Raw genomic sequence first — 17,784 nt, 5'->3', positions numbered from 1 at the left:
ATGAATTCATACAAGCATTCACTAATCTAAAGCTACAGTTGGAAAATGGTGGACGTGAAAACATGCAAAGCAACTTTGGCTACAGTTTACCAGTCAGAGTGCAACATTAAGAAATAGAGCGCATTCCAAACTGTGAAATATAAAAGACTTAAAACAATGAAGAAATTTTTTTTCTCTGTTGTCAAAGTTGAGAAAAAAAACTTTATTGAAGATACACATTCAATTGATGAGTTATAAACTAGAATGTCGGCACAGATACACATATACATAAAGGAAATGATCCTTTCAGACTGGTTCTCAAACAAAGATTCTGGAGAACATTACAATGTATCATTTTATAGATTATTTGATCCGTACATCTTACTCTACAGACCATAACTAGTCTCAAGATAAAAAGTCACAGATTTGATCGCAATGCAATGCACAGGAAAGGCTAAATGTCCTTGGTACATGGTGTTCTTCACAAGGTGGCATTTGATTAGATATATTAAAATATGTCAACTACCCCCTTTATTTTATCTTGGATAACCTAAATGGGCATAGACAAATGAGATAAACCCTAAAGAAAAAAGCAGAAAAAGAACATATTTCTTACTCCTTTCCTCTGGCTATAAATTGTGTAAACATGCATAAAATATGGATACAGAATAGCACGAACATAAAATGTATGAAAGGGAAAAGATATGATTGAATCGGACAGCTAGGCATATGACAAATTTTCAGACAATGAAACTATAATAAAATTAAGAAAAATAAAGAAAAGTGCAAAGAAATTCAGGAAGATAAAAAAGAAGGAATCACTATTCTTTTAGGTTATAGCGAGGAGAGATAAACGGAAAACTAAAAACATACTGGTTCTATAAGTTTTTAGAGCTAAAAATCAGTACTACATATGCAAATTTATCTCTCTCATTTTTTTTAATTTTAATTCCTTCCAACCTGTTATTTTTTTCCTCTTCGTTTTATGTTTTCCTTGTCATGTATTTTCTTATCTTCTTGTTGGTGAAGTTTTTCATAAGAGTAAAGGATGGCCCAATGCACGAGGCTCACACCATTGTGAGCTCTGGGGAGGGTTAGATGTACATATCCTTATCCCCGCTTTGCGGAAAGGTAGTTTCCGAGATTCGAATCCAAGTCACAAGGCAGCAGCCATTACCATTGTGCCAAGTTTTTCATAAGAGTCAAGAAGCTAAATGTTCAATCTACAAGCAAAGTAGATTACTTATATACTGCCTAGCTTGGCACCTAAGATTCTCCAGAAAGGAATGTAATGAGTCACGTTTCATTATCAATAGACCCGGTTTATTGAATTATTACATTACAAGAATTAGGACATATATCCGCTTAATATAATGTGCTTGACAAAACTATGCAATATGAAGCATCGCTATCTAACAACACTGCATGTATAAGGCCATTGAGCTTACATAAATCACTCATCATATGAATACGGTAAGTTAGATCTAGTTAACAGAAAGGCAATCTGGAACGATTCTTGCCTTCAGTATGTAAACCCAAGCTTACCAAAACTTAAAAGTGGCAAGAACTGCTGCAATTTAAAGAACCATATAGAATTACAAAATCTCCAAGAAACTCACCAGCATCTCCTCGATCACCGTCACCATTCAGTCGCTTCTTCCGAGATTCAACAGCAAAAGACGACCTCCTTTCTTTCTCCAGCCTACTCAATATCCCCTCAATCCCAGACTCCGCCTCCATTTCCCTTCAAATAACAGCCAAAGGAAGAGCTCAAGAAACAAGAAAACCAGAAATCTCAAAAACACAAGATTTTCAAGAACTCACTCACATCGGATCACCAGAAGAGGAAGACGAAGAATCCTCCTCCAAGAAACCATCATTCAACCTCTGCTCAGAGATCTCGACGGCTTCCTTCTCTTCTCCTGGTTCCGTCCATCCGTACGAGAGCCAGCCCCCTTCTTTCAGAATCTCCTCGGCCAAATCCGGCCTCCCGCCTGCAATCAGCTCCTCCCTCGTCGGAAACGCGCTCGGGTTCTCAGATTTCTCCATGAAATCGTAGATATCAAGCTCCAACTTACTGACGCCAGCATCCTTACGTTTCTTAGCGGAAATCGTCAGGGAAGAGGACAAGCGGAGACAGGGGAAGGGTTTCGGAGGCGGCGGAGCAGGAAAGAACGAATAGAAGAGGCTAGCGGAGCTCCGGCGAGGGGCGGGGACGAAGGAGGATGAGGAGACGAGGATCGCTGGCGGGTCGCAGCGCCATGAGCGAAGTCATCCTGAAGCATCTCTCTAATGATTGCGAGATGTTCGATGAAATGACGAGGAGACGACGAGAGGAGAAGAAAAGGTAACGGGGGGCGCGAAGAGAGTATCGAGGGTTTTGGGGGACTCGAATTTAGTGCTGGGCGCGAAGAAGACGGGGGCAGAGAGAAAAGGGGGGCTGCCTGTAGTTTATCGTTAATCGTTGTCGTCGAGATTGAAATGTTAGTAGTTTAATTAGGTTGAAGATGCGGGTGTCTGGGGATAAAGTGAGTGGGGCCCTGAGAGATCCCCGGTTTGTCTTCTTTTACGTGTATAGCACGTGTATTCCGTAATTAGGCCAATTCGGTAGATGAGAAACGGCACAAGTACGCGAATATGAGCACGGACCGCACGCTTCGGTTCGCAAGTAGCAGTCATTTATAGTGTGCAAGTTTGGAAACAAGCCTCTCTGCTTACTTATTTTTATGTTTTTTTTTGGGCAAAATATCACTTAAAATCAACGTGTGATTGTCACCTGAGAACATTTCGATAAAAAATTTCACCAATTTTAAATAGCTTGAGGTATGTACATCCTGTGAAAAACAAATGAGTGCATCTATTTTTTTTTCCAGATATTATGGGAAAGTTTGGTCAGAGGAGATCATATCGAGAAAGGAGGCCGGAGTTAGGGACTCATGATTCCTCAGGAAAACCCTAGGATGAATGGTGCAAACTATAAAGTATCTAGAGCTAAAGGATCCGGAATATGGAGATAGAAAAATAAATTGGCCAAAAAAAAAGAGCGGTCAGTTCTACTCCTGATGTGACTAGTGAGTCTACTATGATACATCTCGCTATAAGTTCATCTTAGATGACTCATTTAACAAAATAAATTGTCATTTCATATCCAACATCTCGCTATAAGTTCATCTTAGATGACTCATTTAACAAAATAAATTGTCATTTCATATCCATTTTTTTCATAGAGAAATCACAAATCTCAGGATGACTCATTTAACAAAATAAATTGTCATTTCATATCCATTTTTTTCATAGAGAAATCACAAATCTCAAGTGTCATTTTGGTAGAATCATAATACGAGAATCACTAACTGCCATTAACCTTTAAAATGAGCTCCAAATGAATCATATATGTTCTTTCTAAATAATCCATTGTTAATGTCCTTGTTACTGGATTCATCATGGTCTCCAAATGAATCATATATGTTCTTTCTAAATGATCCAGTGGCAAAATCCTCCCCACATACAATCTTCATTTCCTCGTAAAATGGAATAGGACAATTGAGATATGCTCTTCTAGTTTCATGTGCCTGAAAGCATTATGACAAGTAAAACTAAATATTATATTTATGAGAAAGTTCAAAATTGAAAAGAAACTTACAAGCACCTTAATACAACATATTTATCAACCATATTAAAAGAAATACACTTGTATATAACATTACTCATGGTCTTTGTCAGTTACCTCAACTATAATAACAGAAATATTACCAATTCAATTAGGATATTGAATCCCATCAAAGAGTTCTGACATGAAAAAAAGACAATATATATAGTGAGATTTCTGCAGTTATAAAATATTCTATGCATGAAAGGTAATCTATGCATGTTGTATTCCCGCCATAAGATATTCTATGCATATGAACTTTCCTAAGTAGATCTCTGTACATAGAGGGTTCTCGACAAATGTGGTCCTTACAATCTAATATGAAAAAAATATAGTTTACCACTACACAAGTTTCTCCTGCATAAGCCGCTACTACCCATTGTAACAAAAGACGACGTTGAGTATTGTGATCCATCTATAACAATTAAGCAAACTGAAAATAAGAATTTAATTTATAAATAAATTGAAAATAAGAATATCATAACTGTAGTTATTATTTTAAAATTGAAGATTCATGAATTTGCATCGTAATATGTCATTGTAACTTGGTAGCACACGCTAGTTTTATTAACTTTATCAAATTTGAAGATGAATCCTAGAAAAAGTTATCGTTTTAGTATACGTATTATTCATTGCACTTAACGATCTAAAAACAAAGCATATCATCATATTTGATCTCACAAAACTTAGTAGAATGTCAGAGAAAAAGTTGTCAATATTATTTTCCAGACCATGAGTCATGACAAATTGATAGATGGAAACTATCTGACTATTATAGCTATACATGGAATTATCAAGAAAAAAATCTGAATCCTTCCAAGGAAAAAAATCAGAATCCCGCTAAACTACATCATCCTTATCTCTAATTAATGGCTAACAATCATGTGAGGATCAGTTTTTGAATCTCAAAGATCATTTTTTAATTTTTATAACTATAATGCATTGATCATCACTGAAATGGCCTAGTACAAAAGATGAAAAATATTATGTTAGCATTAACGAAGTAAATTAGTTTTTTCCCTCAGGAGTGAACGTGTAGTGCACCTCTCACTCGGAACTATCAAATCGTAAGAACCCCCCACCGATCCTCTCTCTTATTTGCCACCCATCCAACCTTCTTGTAGCCCCCGCTCAGGTGAAAAGCTGGTGCTACCCAGCTCAGGACGAGAATCAGATTGTAAAATGAATATGTTAATAAAATCCTCATAAAATCAGAAATTAAAAGAGTTTGGACGAGAATCAGATTGTAAAATGAATATGTTAATAAAATCCTCATAAAATCAGAAATTAAAAGAGTTTGGTAGTAGAGATCAATCGCGTTTTCAGAGATTTCCAGAATAAAATCAACTGATAATTATAAGTCTAATATATTATACAAAATCCAAGTAAGAATTTAATAGATTCATGTGGCTTCATCTAAAATTAAAGATAAGAATCCTCTCAAAAAGGAGTTCATGAATCTACAACTAAAATTAAAGATAAAAACTATAATAAAAACATACCTTGAAATCCTCAACTTCACCGCTCAATTCTTTGAGCTTGATTCCACAAGCGATGGAGATTTTATACTAGAAACCAACAAAAGGCAGTTGGATCAAATCTATGGAGGGAAAATTTTTATGGGAAAAAACGCGGGGAAAATTTGGGGACAGGGGTAGTTGGATCAAATCTATGGAGGGAAAATTTTTATGGGAAAAAACGCGGGGAAAATTTGGGGACAGGGGTTGTTGAAGATGAAAGCAACCAGCTTTATTAGTTATTATAATATTATGTGGGCCCTATGTTTTACTTTTTTGCTCACTTCTGCGTTTTTATAGGGAATGTTGAACTTGCAAAAAAGTCTGACGTGGACTATTTTTTGATGTCACTTTCACTATGACTTTCAATAAGACAAACAAGTTAAATCTCAAAAATAAGTGACTTTCATACTTACAATTTTCACTTACAACTAAACAAACACCCCCCGAGGGGGTGTTTGTTTAGTTGTAAGTGAGTTGAAAGTATGAAAGTGACTTTTTTTGTAAGTGGGTAAACGCATCCAAGTCAGCATACAAACGACATACATTGTTTGTTTACAAAAACAAGTTATTGTTGAAAGTAGAAAAGTGAGGATGATGTGGCAACATTATTTTAATTTAATTATATATTAAAAATCGAGTTTTTATATAAATTGCTTCTTAACTCTATTTATCATTTTCAACCATATTCAGGATTGACATCATGTAGTCATAAACAGTAATTTAACAAAATAAATAAATCCTAAAACATATATACCCAAAACAAAGCAATAATTATGAATAGTTCTAGTATAATCTCACTAACAAAATTTTAGCGCAAAAATCATTGGTAAATATTAGCGTTATGATCCTTTTTTGATGCTAGCAAATGGGGACGAGAATCACAAAGACAACACTTGCTGCAACCAAAGAACATCCAAGGTGCAAAATGTGAATAACCCAATTATTTATCCTCAATAAAAACAACAAAGTCATTGACATATTTCAAACCATAGCTTCAACAAAAGACGATGAGAATAATATTCAAAACAAAAACTACAATTTCATTCATAGGATAATAAAGTTTCCAAACAAACTAATACTGGTTATCAAACTCCAAATAAATAGAAAAGAGTTTTAAATTGAAGTAAAATAGTGATCAAACTCTAAAGAAATTCCACAAGCTAAACTACAGGTTACTTTCAAACAAGCTAGTACTACTATAGGAAACATACTAACTCATAGTACTACCGTAGGAAACATACTAACCCATATTTTGCTAAAGCCCTTCATGTTTTTGATATAGTCATCGACAATCTTCTTTTGTCTTGTAGGATTCTTTGCAACGAATGTTAACGCTTTATGCTCACTATCTGCATAATACTCAAAAACGGCATCCAAATCATCCTCGTTGTGCCCCTCAATAGCCATGATGACCTTATTAAGTTTAAGCCTCCAATCTTCAAGCGTAGCGTTTTCAATTGCTTTGGCAATGAAAGTAAGACCTTCCTTCGGTTCTTTAACTTGGACATCATTTTTTGAATCATTTGATTTCTTCTCCTTTGGATGCTTAGCCTTCTTAAAATTTTTCTGAGGAGTTGTACCATTATTGACATTAGGGTCGAGTATGGTTCGGTCCAAACCGAAAAAACCGATCGAACCGACCCGAAAAAATCGATTTTATGAGTAGGAAGGTTCGAGTCGGTTTGAAAACTTTTTAACCCGAACCGACCCGAACCGACCCGAACCGACCGAATATAGTGCAATACTACCCATTCTGATCTTAAATCCTACCCGACCCATCCCCAAAGAGTCAAAGACTCAAACCCTAAACTCATTTTGTGAATCATTATGGGTTGAAAACAATATCATTATATCAGTGTTTAATACTTCATAATCTCTTACTTTGTTGATATCTTTTTTTCTTTAACACAGTTTGTTGTTTGATAAGAAGTTTGATGAAGTTAGAACCGAACAAACCAAACCGAACCGCACCAAACCGACTTGCAATCGTTCGGTTCGGTTTTGAATTATAGATGGTTCGGTTGTTCAAATTTTGGTAAAAATCGAACCGAACCGACCGTTGCACGGCCCTAATTGTCATTCTGCTTTTCATTAGCACCATCAGCGACATCGCCATCATCAGTCATTGTTGTCGAAAATCCACTGTTAATGTCCTTGTTACTGGATTCATCATGGTCTCCAAATGAATCATATATGTTCTTTCTAAATGATCCAGTGGCAAAATCCTCCCCACATACAATCTTCATTTCCTCGTAAAATGGAATAGGACAATTGAGATATGCTCTTCTAGTTTCATGTGCCTGAAAGCATTATGACAAGTAAAACTAAATATTATATTTATGAGAAAGTTCAAATTTGAAAAGAAACTTACAAGCACCTTAATACAACATATTTATCAACCATATTAAAAGAAATACACTTGTATATAACATTACTCATGGTCTTTGTCAGTTACCTCAACTATAATAACAGAAATATTACCAATTCAATTAGGATATTGAATCCCATCAAAGAGTTCTGACATGAAAAAAAGACAACATATATAGTGAGATTTCTGCAGTTATAAAATATTCTATGCATGAAAGGTAATCTATGCATGTTGTATTCCCGCCATAAGATATTCTATGCATATGAACTTTCCTAAGTAGATCTCTGTACATAGAGGGTTCTCGACAAATGTGGTCCTTACAATATAATATGAAAAAAATATAGTTTGCCACTACACAAGTTGCTCCTGCATAAGCCGCTACTACCCATTGTAACAAAAGACGACGTTGAGTATTGTGATCCATCTATAACAATTAAGCAAACTGAAAATAAGAATTTAATTTATAAATAAATTGAAAATAAGAATATCATAACTGTAGTTATTATTTTAAAATTGAAGATTCATGAATTTGCATCGTAATATGTCATTGTAACTTGGTAGCACACGCTAGTTTTATTAACTTTATCAAATTTGAAGATGAATCCTAGAAAAAGTCATCGTTTCAGTATACGTATTATTCATTGCACTTAACGATCTAAAAACAAAGCATATCATCATATTTGATCTCACAAAACTTAGTAGAATGTCAGAGAAAAAGTTGTCAATATTGTTTTCCAGACCATGAGTCATGACAAAATGATAGATGGAAACTATTTGACTATTATAGCTATACATGGAATTATCAAGAAAAAAATCTGAATCCTTCCAAGGAAAAAAATCAGAATCCCGCTAAACTACATCATCCTGATCTCTAATTAATGGCTAACAATCATGTGAGGATCAGTTTTTGAATCTCAAAGATCATTTTTTAATTTTTATAACTATAATGCATTGATCATCACTGAAATGGCCTAGTACAAAAGATGAAAAATATTATGTTAGCATTAACGAAGTAAATTAGTTTTTTCCCTCAGGAGTGAACGTGTAGTGCACCTCTCACTCGGAACTATCAAATCGTAAGAACCCCCCACCGATCCTCTCTCTTATTTGCCACCCATCCAACCTTCTTGTAGCCCCTGCTCAGGTGAAAAGCTGGTGTTACCCAGCTCGGGACGAGAATCAGATTGTAAAATGAATATGTTAATAAAATCCTCATAAAATCAGAAATTAAAAGAGTTTGGTAGTAGAGATCAATCGCGTTTTCAGAGATTTCCAGACTAAAATCAACTGATAATTATAAGTCTAATATATTATACAAAATCCAAGTAAGAATTTAATAGATTCATGTAGCTTCATCTAAAATTAAAGATAAGAATCCTCTCAAAAAGGAGTTCATGAATCTACAACTAAAATTAAAGATAAAAACTATAATAAAAACATACCTTGAAATCCTCAACTTCACCGCTCAATTCTTTGAGCTTGATTCCACAAGCGATGGAGATTTTATACTAGAAACCAACAAAAGTTAGTTGGATCAAATCTATGGAGGGAAAATTTTTATGGGAAAAAACGCGGGGAAAATTTGGGGACAGGGGTAGTTGGATCAAATCTATGGAGGGAAAATTTTTATGGGAAAAAACGCGGGGAAAATTTGGGGACAGGGGTTGTTGAAGATGAAAGCAACCAGCTTTATTAGTTATTATAATATTATGTGGGTCCCATGTTTTACTTTTTTGCTCACTTCTGCGTTTTTATAGGGAATGCTGAACTTGCAAAAAAGTCTGACGTGGACTATTTTTTGATGTCACTTTCACTATGACTTTCAATAAAACAAACAAGTTAAATCTCAAAAATAAGTAACTTTCATACTTACAATTTTCACTTACAACTAAACAAACACCCCCAGAATAATTTTTTTTATCTCTATTTCATCCTTCTATCTTCCCGTTCTTTTTTCTGGCGTCGAACACAATTTTTGTCTTGATCACACGAGGCATTTCAAAGAAGTATATGTTTATTACTTAGTAAACTACTCTGATTTACAATAACAAGAAATGGAAATATGTTGAACTCATTGAAGGTACTATAGTAGTTGTCATTTTGAATGAATCATAATCATTCTAGAAATAAAGCGATTAATTGGGTATTATTTGGAGAGTGGTATTTCATGCTGCCAAATAAAAGGTAGAACGTATCCAAAATTTACTCACTCTATCATCACTCCCTTGGGCATTCAATTTGATTAGCACAGTAAGAATGATGCTGTTGATTCTTCATCTGTTGGTAAGAATTAGTTTTAATGTTTGTGCTTTGGCTTCTTCACTTGTTTATTGATATGGTTGTCGTAACTATTGGGAAAGAAAACGACCAAGGGCTTGTTTGGACCGGGGATAATGAGGGGTAAAAGAAGTTAGGGAAATCTTTGGGGGAGAAGGAAAGGTAAAGAATGGGAGAAAAATCAACTTTTCGTTACCCTCCGATTTAGGGTGTAACTATGGTGAAGGGAAGGTAAGAGAACTTCTAATAAAAAATAATTATGACTATTTTACCCTCTATCTAACTTCTAACAATAAAATAACGTATTACATGCTATGTTATTAATGTACGTTTACATATATTCCATTCTATTCCATTTATTCTATTCCATATTCCCTTTATTAAACTTCCCAAACGAGGTGAAACAAACTCCCTTTGATTCTCCTTACTAATTTGAAAGAAAAATAACAAAAGAATGAAGTTAAAGGGAGCAAATAAGATCCCTTTCCAATAAAAGAGCTTAAAAACATAAGAAATCAATAAACAATATAACAATAATGCAACATCAGTACTATTAACTATGAAGTTTGGATTCTCTCCAATTTTTATCCTCATAACATGACTTCATTTCTTGTTCTCTTCCAGAAGAAACAATCGAGAATCTTGAAGGAGGTATCATATGTCTCGTGTATATATTTACTTGTCAACACCAGAAACATACTTATCAGAGAAAGGAAGAAAAAAGAACTCATGCAATGGACGGAGAAATGCTATTTTGGTGCCTGGTCATTGGTCCGGTGCCATTGCTGCTGAAGGCAGTTTGGCGATTAAACGATGCGATTTCCTCAGCATCGCTGCGTCTCAGATCAAGAATGACTCGCAAACGATAAAACTCGAAGCTGAAGCTTCCTCCAGGCCATATGGGATTACCGCTTATTGGACACTTACCTTTCTTTGGTATTTCAAAATCCATTGTCATCCTGATGACTTCATAAACTCCTAGAAACAGAAGTAAAATCTCAATCTCAGTAGTCCTCCTTTAACCTGCATTGTTTAATTAGTTTTTAAGAATGCAGTACAAACAGAATTTATTATGTCCAACATGAAGATATTCCCATCTTCGTTAAGTCGCAAGGGAACAACGCAAATGGAAAAACCCACCTGCAATGCATCTGCATGCAATGCATCTTTAGTTACAGAACTTTAACAACGTTGCATCATAGACGAATTTGAAAACCAATACCTCTCAATACGCATTGCAGCTGGATTTTTAACCAAATGACACACTGGACCGTAAAATTTTCCAACAATATGTTTAATGTCTAACAGTTACACGATGACTTCATCATCAGATGGCCGACAGTTGAGCTTCTAGGACATACTTCACTTGTGAACGTCGAAGAAAAGCAACATCAAAGACTGAGGAGCTTCTTAATCAATGTGATCAATCATCCAAATTCATTAAAAAAGATTGCACTGAAGGTGCAGCCTCGTATTGTCTCAAGACTTAGCTCGTGGGCGGACAAAGGGGTCATCAATTCAGCATTTGAAACCAAGATGGCTTGATATTTTTGCTTATTTACATTTACATGTTTACACATTTTGGCGACGCTGGCATTCATATAACAATTTTAGGTGACATTTGAGAACATACGTTAGATGTTCGTTAGTATGGAGCCTGGCCCATTGCTTGATGAAATGAACAAGTGCTCATTAGGGCTGGTTGCTGGACTCAGATCCTATCCAATTGATTTTCCAGGAAGCTCGTTTCGCAATGTTCTTAAGGTTAGGGACACTCGTATCTCTTAATACTATACATATCCATTTTTTATACTCATTTGCATAATGTATGAGGATATAAACCTGACAGTGTCGGAGGAGGCTTGATGAAGTTTTGCAACAAGAACTAGAGAAAGAAAGGCAAAGGCAAAGAGATGATGAGACTGATCATGAAGCTTGTGATCTCATGAATGGATTGATGAGAATCGAAGATGAGGGTGGGAAAAGGCTTAGCAATAGTGAGGTGATCGATAATATTACTTGTTTTATTATAGGAGGGTGTGAATCAACATCACTTGCTTCCTTGTGGGCTCTCTATCACTTAGCAAAATCTCCGGAAGCTCTTCAAAAGCTTCGGGTAATTTATACACCTACCCCATAAATCTAGTCCTTCTAAATTAATGTAAAGGTGAACAAAGAAGATTTTATAACTATGGAGGATATATCAAAATTGAAGTACACTGCACATGGTTGAAGACCATTTTTGTTCATAGTTTTTCACAATATGTTACAAGTTTATTCTATGTTCAACAACTATATAGTAGTATACTCTTTATTCCCTGTCTAGGTTGTAGAAGAAACCATAAATATATATTTGATATTACAGTAAAATTACAACATTTCATATTATCTGATTAGATAATTTATGAACTTACAGACTGCACCAAAGCCTGGAACTTATCAGGTGTTTGGAGGGGGACCAAGGATATGCGCGGGTCACATGCCCGTCCGAGCACAGTTATAACCATTATCCTTCACCATCTATCTCTAGGATACAGGGTAAAAGGCTTGCATTCTCTTGATTATTCAAAGCTAATTTCTTTCCTGAGTACCTGATATAATATTAATGATTTGTTGAAATCTAGTATAGGTGGGAATTGATCAATCCCGATGCAAAGGTTGACCATCTTCCTCATCCAAAACCAGTAGAGGGAGCTGTCATGAAGTTTGATACACTCTAGTGAAGCAAATTTCAGATGGTGTTACCCAAGCTTTAGTGCCGTGTTAACAGAGATACTCCTGCACGTGTCATTCGCGTGCCTTTTACAAGATATTTGCATTAAATAAATGAGATCTAATAACCAAACTCTAAAAGTTCTGGCAAAGTTGAACAAACTTATTAGTCAATGGAGGGAACATTCAATTAGAGGAAGGGGATAACTTTTGGCTAATAATATCACGTCCTATTAGATGTATAATTAGTTTTTGATTAATTTTAATAGAGAAATTAGACATATGTGGTTATATGTTGATGAAATGGCACATAAAGATGACATTTTAAAACTCGGATAATTAAGACCAATAACGTGAAATTGGACGTAATTTAGAGGAGTTTCCTAAAAATTGTAACTTTTTTGCAATCAATCCCTTAAACAAATTTTGGTCATATATTCAACCAACATTATCAAAGGCGTGCCCTTTACTGCACCTCATGCGTCCATTGATTTGGGGCAGTGGCAAAGCGCCCCGCATTAAATGCCGCAACGTCTTTTATGCTGCAAGCACCTAAAGCGGGGGCTGCGTGCAAAACATAGTCGTGTATGTTTTTGTGCTATAACATTTTAATTGGTTCTTTATACTCAATAACTCACACCTCTAAAAGCAAAATAAACTCATTAAGACTTTTTAGTAGCCCAATTGAGAACCCTAACCAATCCTTATTTACTATTTAATATTGCTTCTATATTAGTCTTGATTTGAACTTTGATATGGAAAATTATGAACTTTGCAACTATGTTGAGATATTTTAGCTTCCCCCTCAAACTCCAACCAAATCATAAGAGGTCGTTTTAGCTTCGCTCTCTCTTTCATCATCATCTGAACCGTCGTATTATATTGAAGAGAACCCTGTTGGATCAGAAATGACTGCAAAGAGAATTATATTTTCTAAGAGAGTCTTCTATATATATTTTTACGGTAATATTGTTCTGATAAGTACGTAGTTAATTAAAATAGTTGTTATTATAAGAAAGCTAGATTCTAGATGCAAATGATTATATAATAATTAATATATGAGTTTACGATAGAGGTTTTCATATTCAATGTACAAGTTATATATAGTATATTTGACTCTATAATAACTTTTCTTATTAGAATTTTCCTATTTAGAACTTTCAAAACTGTATAATTAAGTATGAGGGATTACCTTTTCTTCTAATAAATCCATAATAAAATTTTCCATCTTTTTTTCATTTCAACGAAAAAGATTTTGTCATCGTTGAGTCAGATCATCCATTGACGTAGGGCGTGGTCATTGTCTTGATCATCCAAGGTATAAATATAAATTAAGGTATAGTATCGAGTTTCTCTATTTGATCCTTCCATCTTCTTTTTTGTTCTTTCTTTGATTACGGACATAATTTTCGTCTTCATCATGCGAGTTCATTTCAATCAAAATTTGGACGATTTTGAGGAGCCCCGCAAACTTTGAAAATGTCACCCAACCCCCTTGCATAATAATTTGGGGTGTTTCAGAGAAACCTCCACACATCTTCAAAATTTTCAAGTAACCCACTCAATGGCGTTGATGAACCAGTAAATAAAAATTAGATTAAAATGCCCTCTTCAAACTAACACTCTAATTATTTAATTAAATCATATTAAAATGCCCTTTTCAAACTAGTACTCTAATTATTTAATTAAATCAGGTTAAATGATCTAATTAAATCCTTAAGTTGGACCAAAGTTAAGGGGGTTTCGTGCAAACTACCTTTAAATTTATTAAAAAAAGTAAACGAAAGGGTTTTTTTTACATCTAGAGAATTTTTGTCATTTGGACACAGAAGATTTTCACATGCACAATTAGATCTAGTGGTGCTAATTAGGGGTTTATTGTATAAAAATTAAGGGGGTTAAGTGACATTTCTAAAGTTTGGGAGGGTTATTTCAGAAATGTCTAAACTTATGGGGCTTTGTGAAATTTAGCCCTTTTTAATACCATGTCCAATGTTCAGAGATCCATCTTTATAAAGCCATCAGGAATGCACATTACCCTTCACAGACAGAAAAAACGTGTCCTCTCTAAAACACAAAGTTTATAGACACAGCATCATAGACGAAGTTGAAAATACTTGGGTCAGTTTTCAAGTAATATTCCTGTTTAGATTCTAAAATTATCAATCATATCGCTTCTTGATTGATCGAAAAATCATAGATATGGAGGAGAGGGAATTTACAGAAGCCATATATTCGGGCAACCTACGATCGTCACATGCCCTCCTGCTACGAACAAGTTCATATTCCAGTCACGCCAAGATTTCATCATGAGATGGCCGACATCTGAGCTTATAGGCCACACTGCACTGGTGAACGTCGAAGGAAAGCAGCACCGAAGACTGAGGAGCTTTATAATCGATGCAATCAATCATCCCAATTCACTGAAAAATATTGTAAAGAAAGTGCAGCCTCGTATTACGCGGCTTAGCTCGTGGGCGGACAATGGAAGGTTCGATATCTTCATTTGTCCATAGTCACACGTATGTTTACCCATTTCGGTGATGCTGACATTTATGTTACATATTTTAGGTGACATTTGAAAACACATGTCAAATGTTCGCTAGTATATATGGAGCCTTGCCCGTTGCTTGATGAAATCAACAAGTGTTCTTGAGGTCTGGTTGCTGGGATCAGAACCTATCCAACAGATTTTCCAGGAAGCTCATTTCGCAACCATCTTAAGGTTAGGGACATTTTTAACTCTCAATACCATAGATATTTAGGATTTTTATGTCTGTTAGTGTAATATATGTGGATATGAACTCGACAGTGTCGGAAGAAACTTTATGAAGTTTTCAGACAAGAGCTAGAGAAGAAAAGGCAAAGGCAAAGAGATGATGACAGTGATAATTAAGCTTGTGATCTCATGGATGGATTGATAAGAATCAAAGATGAGGATGGGAAAAGAATTAGCAATGAGGAGGTGATCGATAATATTATTGCCTTTACCATTGCAGGGTATGAATTAACATCACTTGCTTCCATGTGGACTCTTTATCACTTAGCAAAATCTCCGGAAGCTCTTCAAAAGCTTTGGGTAACTTATACACCTACCAACTAAATTTAGTCCTTCTAAATTAAAGTAGTTAACTCTATGGATTTTTCAGGAAGAAAATGCAAGTATAGTAGAGGCGAACAAAGAGGATTTTATAACTATGGAAGATATTTCAAAATTGAAGTACACCGTGAAGGTTGAAGATCATTTCTTTTCATGATTTTAAAAATAATTCACTAGTTTATTCTATGTTGAAAAGATATATAAGAGTATACTGTTTATTCCCTCTCTAGGTTGCAGAGGAAACCATAAGAATTGCAAATATCGCCCTTAGTGCATTTCGTGTTTCTACCAGAGATGTCAAATATGGAGGTTAGTACATGAAATAAATGATTTCATAAGCTAAATATCATTTTTTTTCCTTTAGCAAGGGTTTAAAAATTAGGAAACATACAGATTTTGTAATATCAAAAGGATGGCAACTTGTAGTCTGGCTTCGATCCCCCTTCACGTTGATACAAAGAACTTTGATGATCCACTGAGCCTGAAAGATGGGATGTAAGTGAAATAACTTGTAATTATTCATCAAAATGTGAAAATCAAACCATATTTTACCAGAATTAAAAGAAAAAAAATTCTTATCTGATTTGAAGATTTATGCTCTTGCAGAACGCCCCAAAGCCTGGAACCTTTCAGGTGTTTGGAGAGGGCCGAGGGTGTGTGCGGGTAACATGCTCGTCCGGGCACAGTTAACCATTATCCTCCACCATCCATCTCTAGGATGCAGGTACAAAGACTTGCATTCTCTTTATTTTAATTTTGAAGACAAAGTTCCCTCTTGAGTATTTGTTATCATATTACTAGTATTTGGTATCCTACTACTAACGATCTGTTGAAATATAATAAAGCTGGGAATTGCTCAATCCTGATGCAAGGATTGACCATCTTCCTCATCCAAGGCCAGTAGATGGAGCTATCATGAAGTTTGCTAGTGTAGCAGCCTCGACGGCAAAAGAAGCAGCCTAGCTTTAATGCCATGTTATTGTTAAACATGTCTATTTCAGTTTCAGTTTGGTTGTGTTCTGCATTTTGTTATATCAATAGAAAATGGTTAAGATATAAATATAGATGCGGATGCTAATCATTTGTGTTGGGAACATTTAGAATGAATGAAGGAGAAAGAAAGAGATGTGAACTATCCAAGTAAGGGTTTTGGTCTCTTCCTTCACATTTTCCTTCTGAAAAACTTACAATCAAGTAATGCAATTTACAGAAAAACAAACAGCAATGAACCACTTTCCTTGGACTGAAGCCCTTGCATTCCTGTTGAACTTATAATTCTTCCATTTTATAAATGCTCTTATCAGCTTTGACGAGTGCAAAATTTTTTATAGGGCGCAGTATGCAAGCAACAATATTGTAAAACTAAATCCCGTGCATAGCATGGGTAACAAGTACTTGGATCCTAAATCGGTATCCTAAATAGGACTAAATTTGGAAACAAAAAAGTTGGTACCATTTACAAGATTAATGGGCTGTTTGGTTGCACATTTTTTAAGAAAACTTTTTTTAAAATATCTGACAATGGTAATTTTGTAATTAAAAGTTTTCCATAAATTTCTGTAAATTGTGTTTGGTTCAACAAAAAATTTATAGAAATATTTTCTATAAAATATCAAAAACTACCAAATTTTACAAAAAGTAATTTCCTCTCAAAATGAGAGGAAATCAACAGAAATCTGACACCTTCCTTATTTAATCAACAAAACTCATCCCATACCCATTTTCTATAAAGTTATGAGCTATTTTCTTGTTTTGAACCAAACAAGCAAAGTAAAAAAAAATGGTACTTTTTGACTTCTTAAAACTTTTCCTATGATTTTTTAAAGAAATACAAGGAAATCATATTTTGGGTGGAAAACATTTCCTATAATTTCTAGAAATTGAACCAAACACCCCCTAAGATAACGACAGAAGAATTTACTAATGGCAAACAAGATTACTAAATAAGTAAACACTTATATATGGTTTGCATATCACATTTATATTACCCAGAGTTCAACTTCACAGGGATATTATCATAATAACATAGAGTACGCAGCGGGAAAATAAGTGTGAGCTAATGGTTTGTTTTAACAAAACGACCTGTCAATAAAAAAGAGTGGTGAGGTTCACATGCACCGATGAAATTAGCAGGATAAATCTCACCACTAGTTCGTCTCTTGATGACTCGTTTGCGAAA

The 17,784-nt window shown here is 34.9% G+C and overlaps 1 protein-coding gene and 1 pseudogene across 2 annotated transcripts in view; one reads left to right on the top strand and one right to left on the bottom strand.

The window, feature by feature from the left end:
- LOC109833736 overlaps nucleotides 1-2,432 on the bottom strand; it is a 12,347-nt gene extending 9,915 nt beyond the window's left edge. For both annotated transcript variants that reach the window (XM_020401523.1, XM_020401524.1), the window contains exons 1-2: nucleotides 1,808-2,432; nucleotides 1,599-1,723 (exon numbers count right to left, since the gene is read on the bottom strand). In XM_020401523.1, the coding sequence (XP_020257112.1) occupies nucleotides 1,599-1,723; nucleotides 1,808-2,028 (346 nt within the window). In that variant the 5' untranslated portion in view covers nucleotides 2,029-2,432. The remainder of the gene's footprint in view (nucleotides 1-1,598; nucleotides 1,724-1,807) is intronic.
- LOC109834935 lies at nucleotides 11,432-16,807 on the top strand (annotated as a pseudogene).

Source organism: Asparagus officinalis, chromosome 3, assembly GCF_001876935.1.
Source record: "Asparagus officinalis chromosome 3, Aspof.V1, whole genome shotgun sequence".
Taxonomy (NCBI): Eukaryota; Viridiplantae; Streptophyta; class Magnoliopsida; order Asparagales; family Asparagaceae; genus Asparagus; species Asparagus officinalis.
The sequence above is the reverse complement of the archived record's forward strand: the minus strand, read 5'-3'. Positions and strand labels throughout refer to the sequence as shown.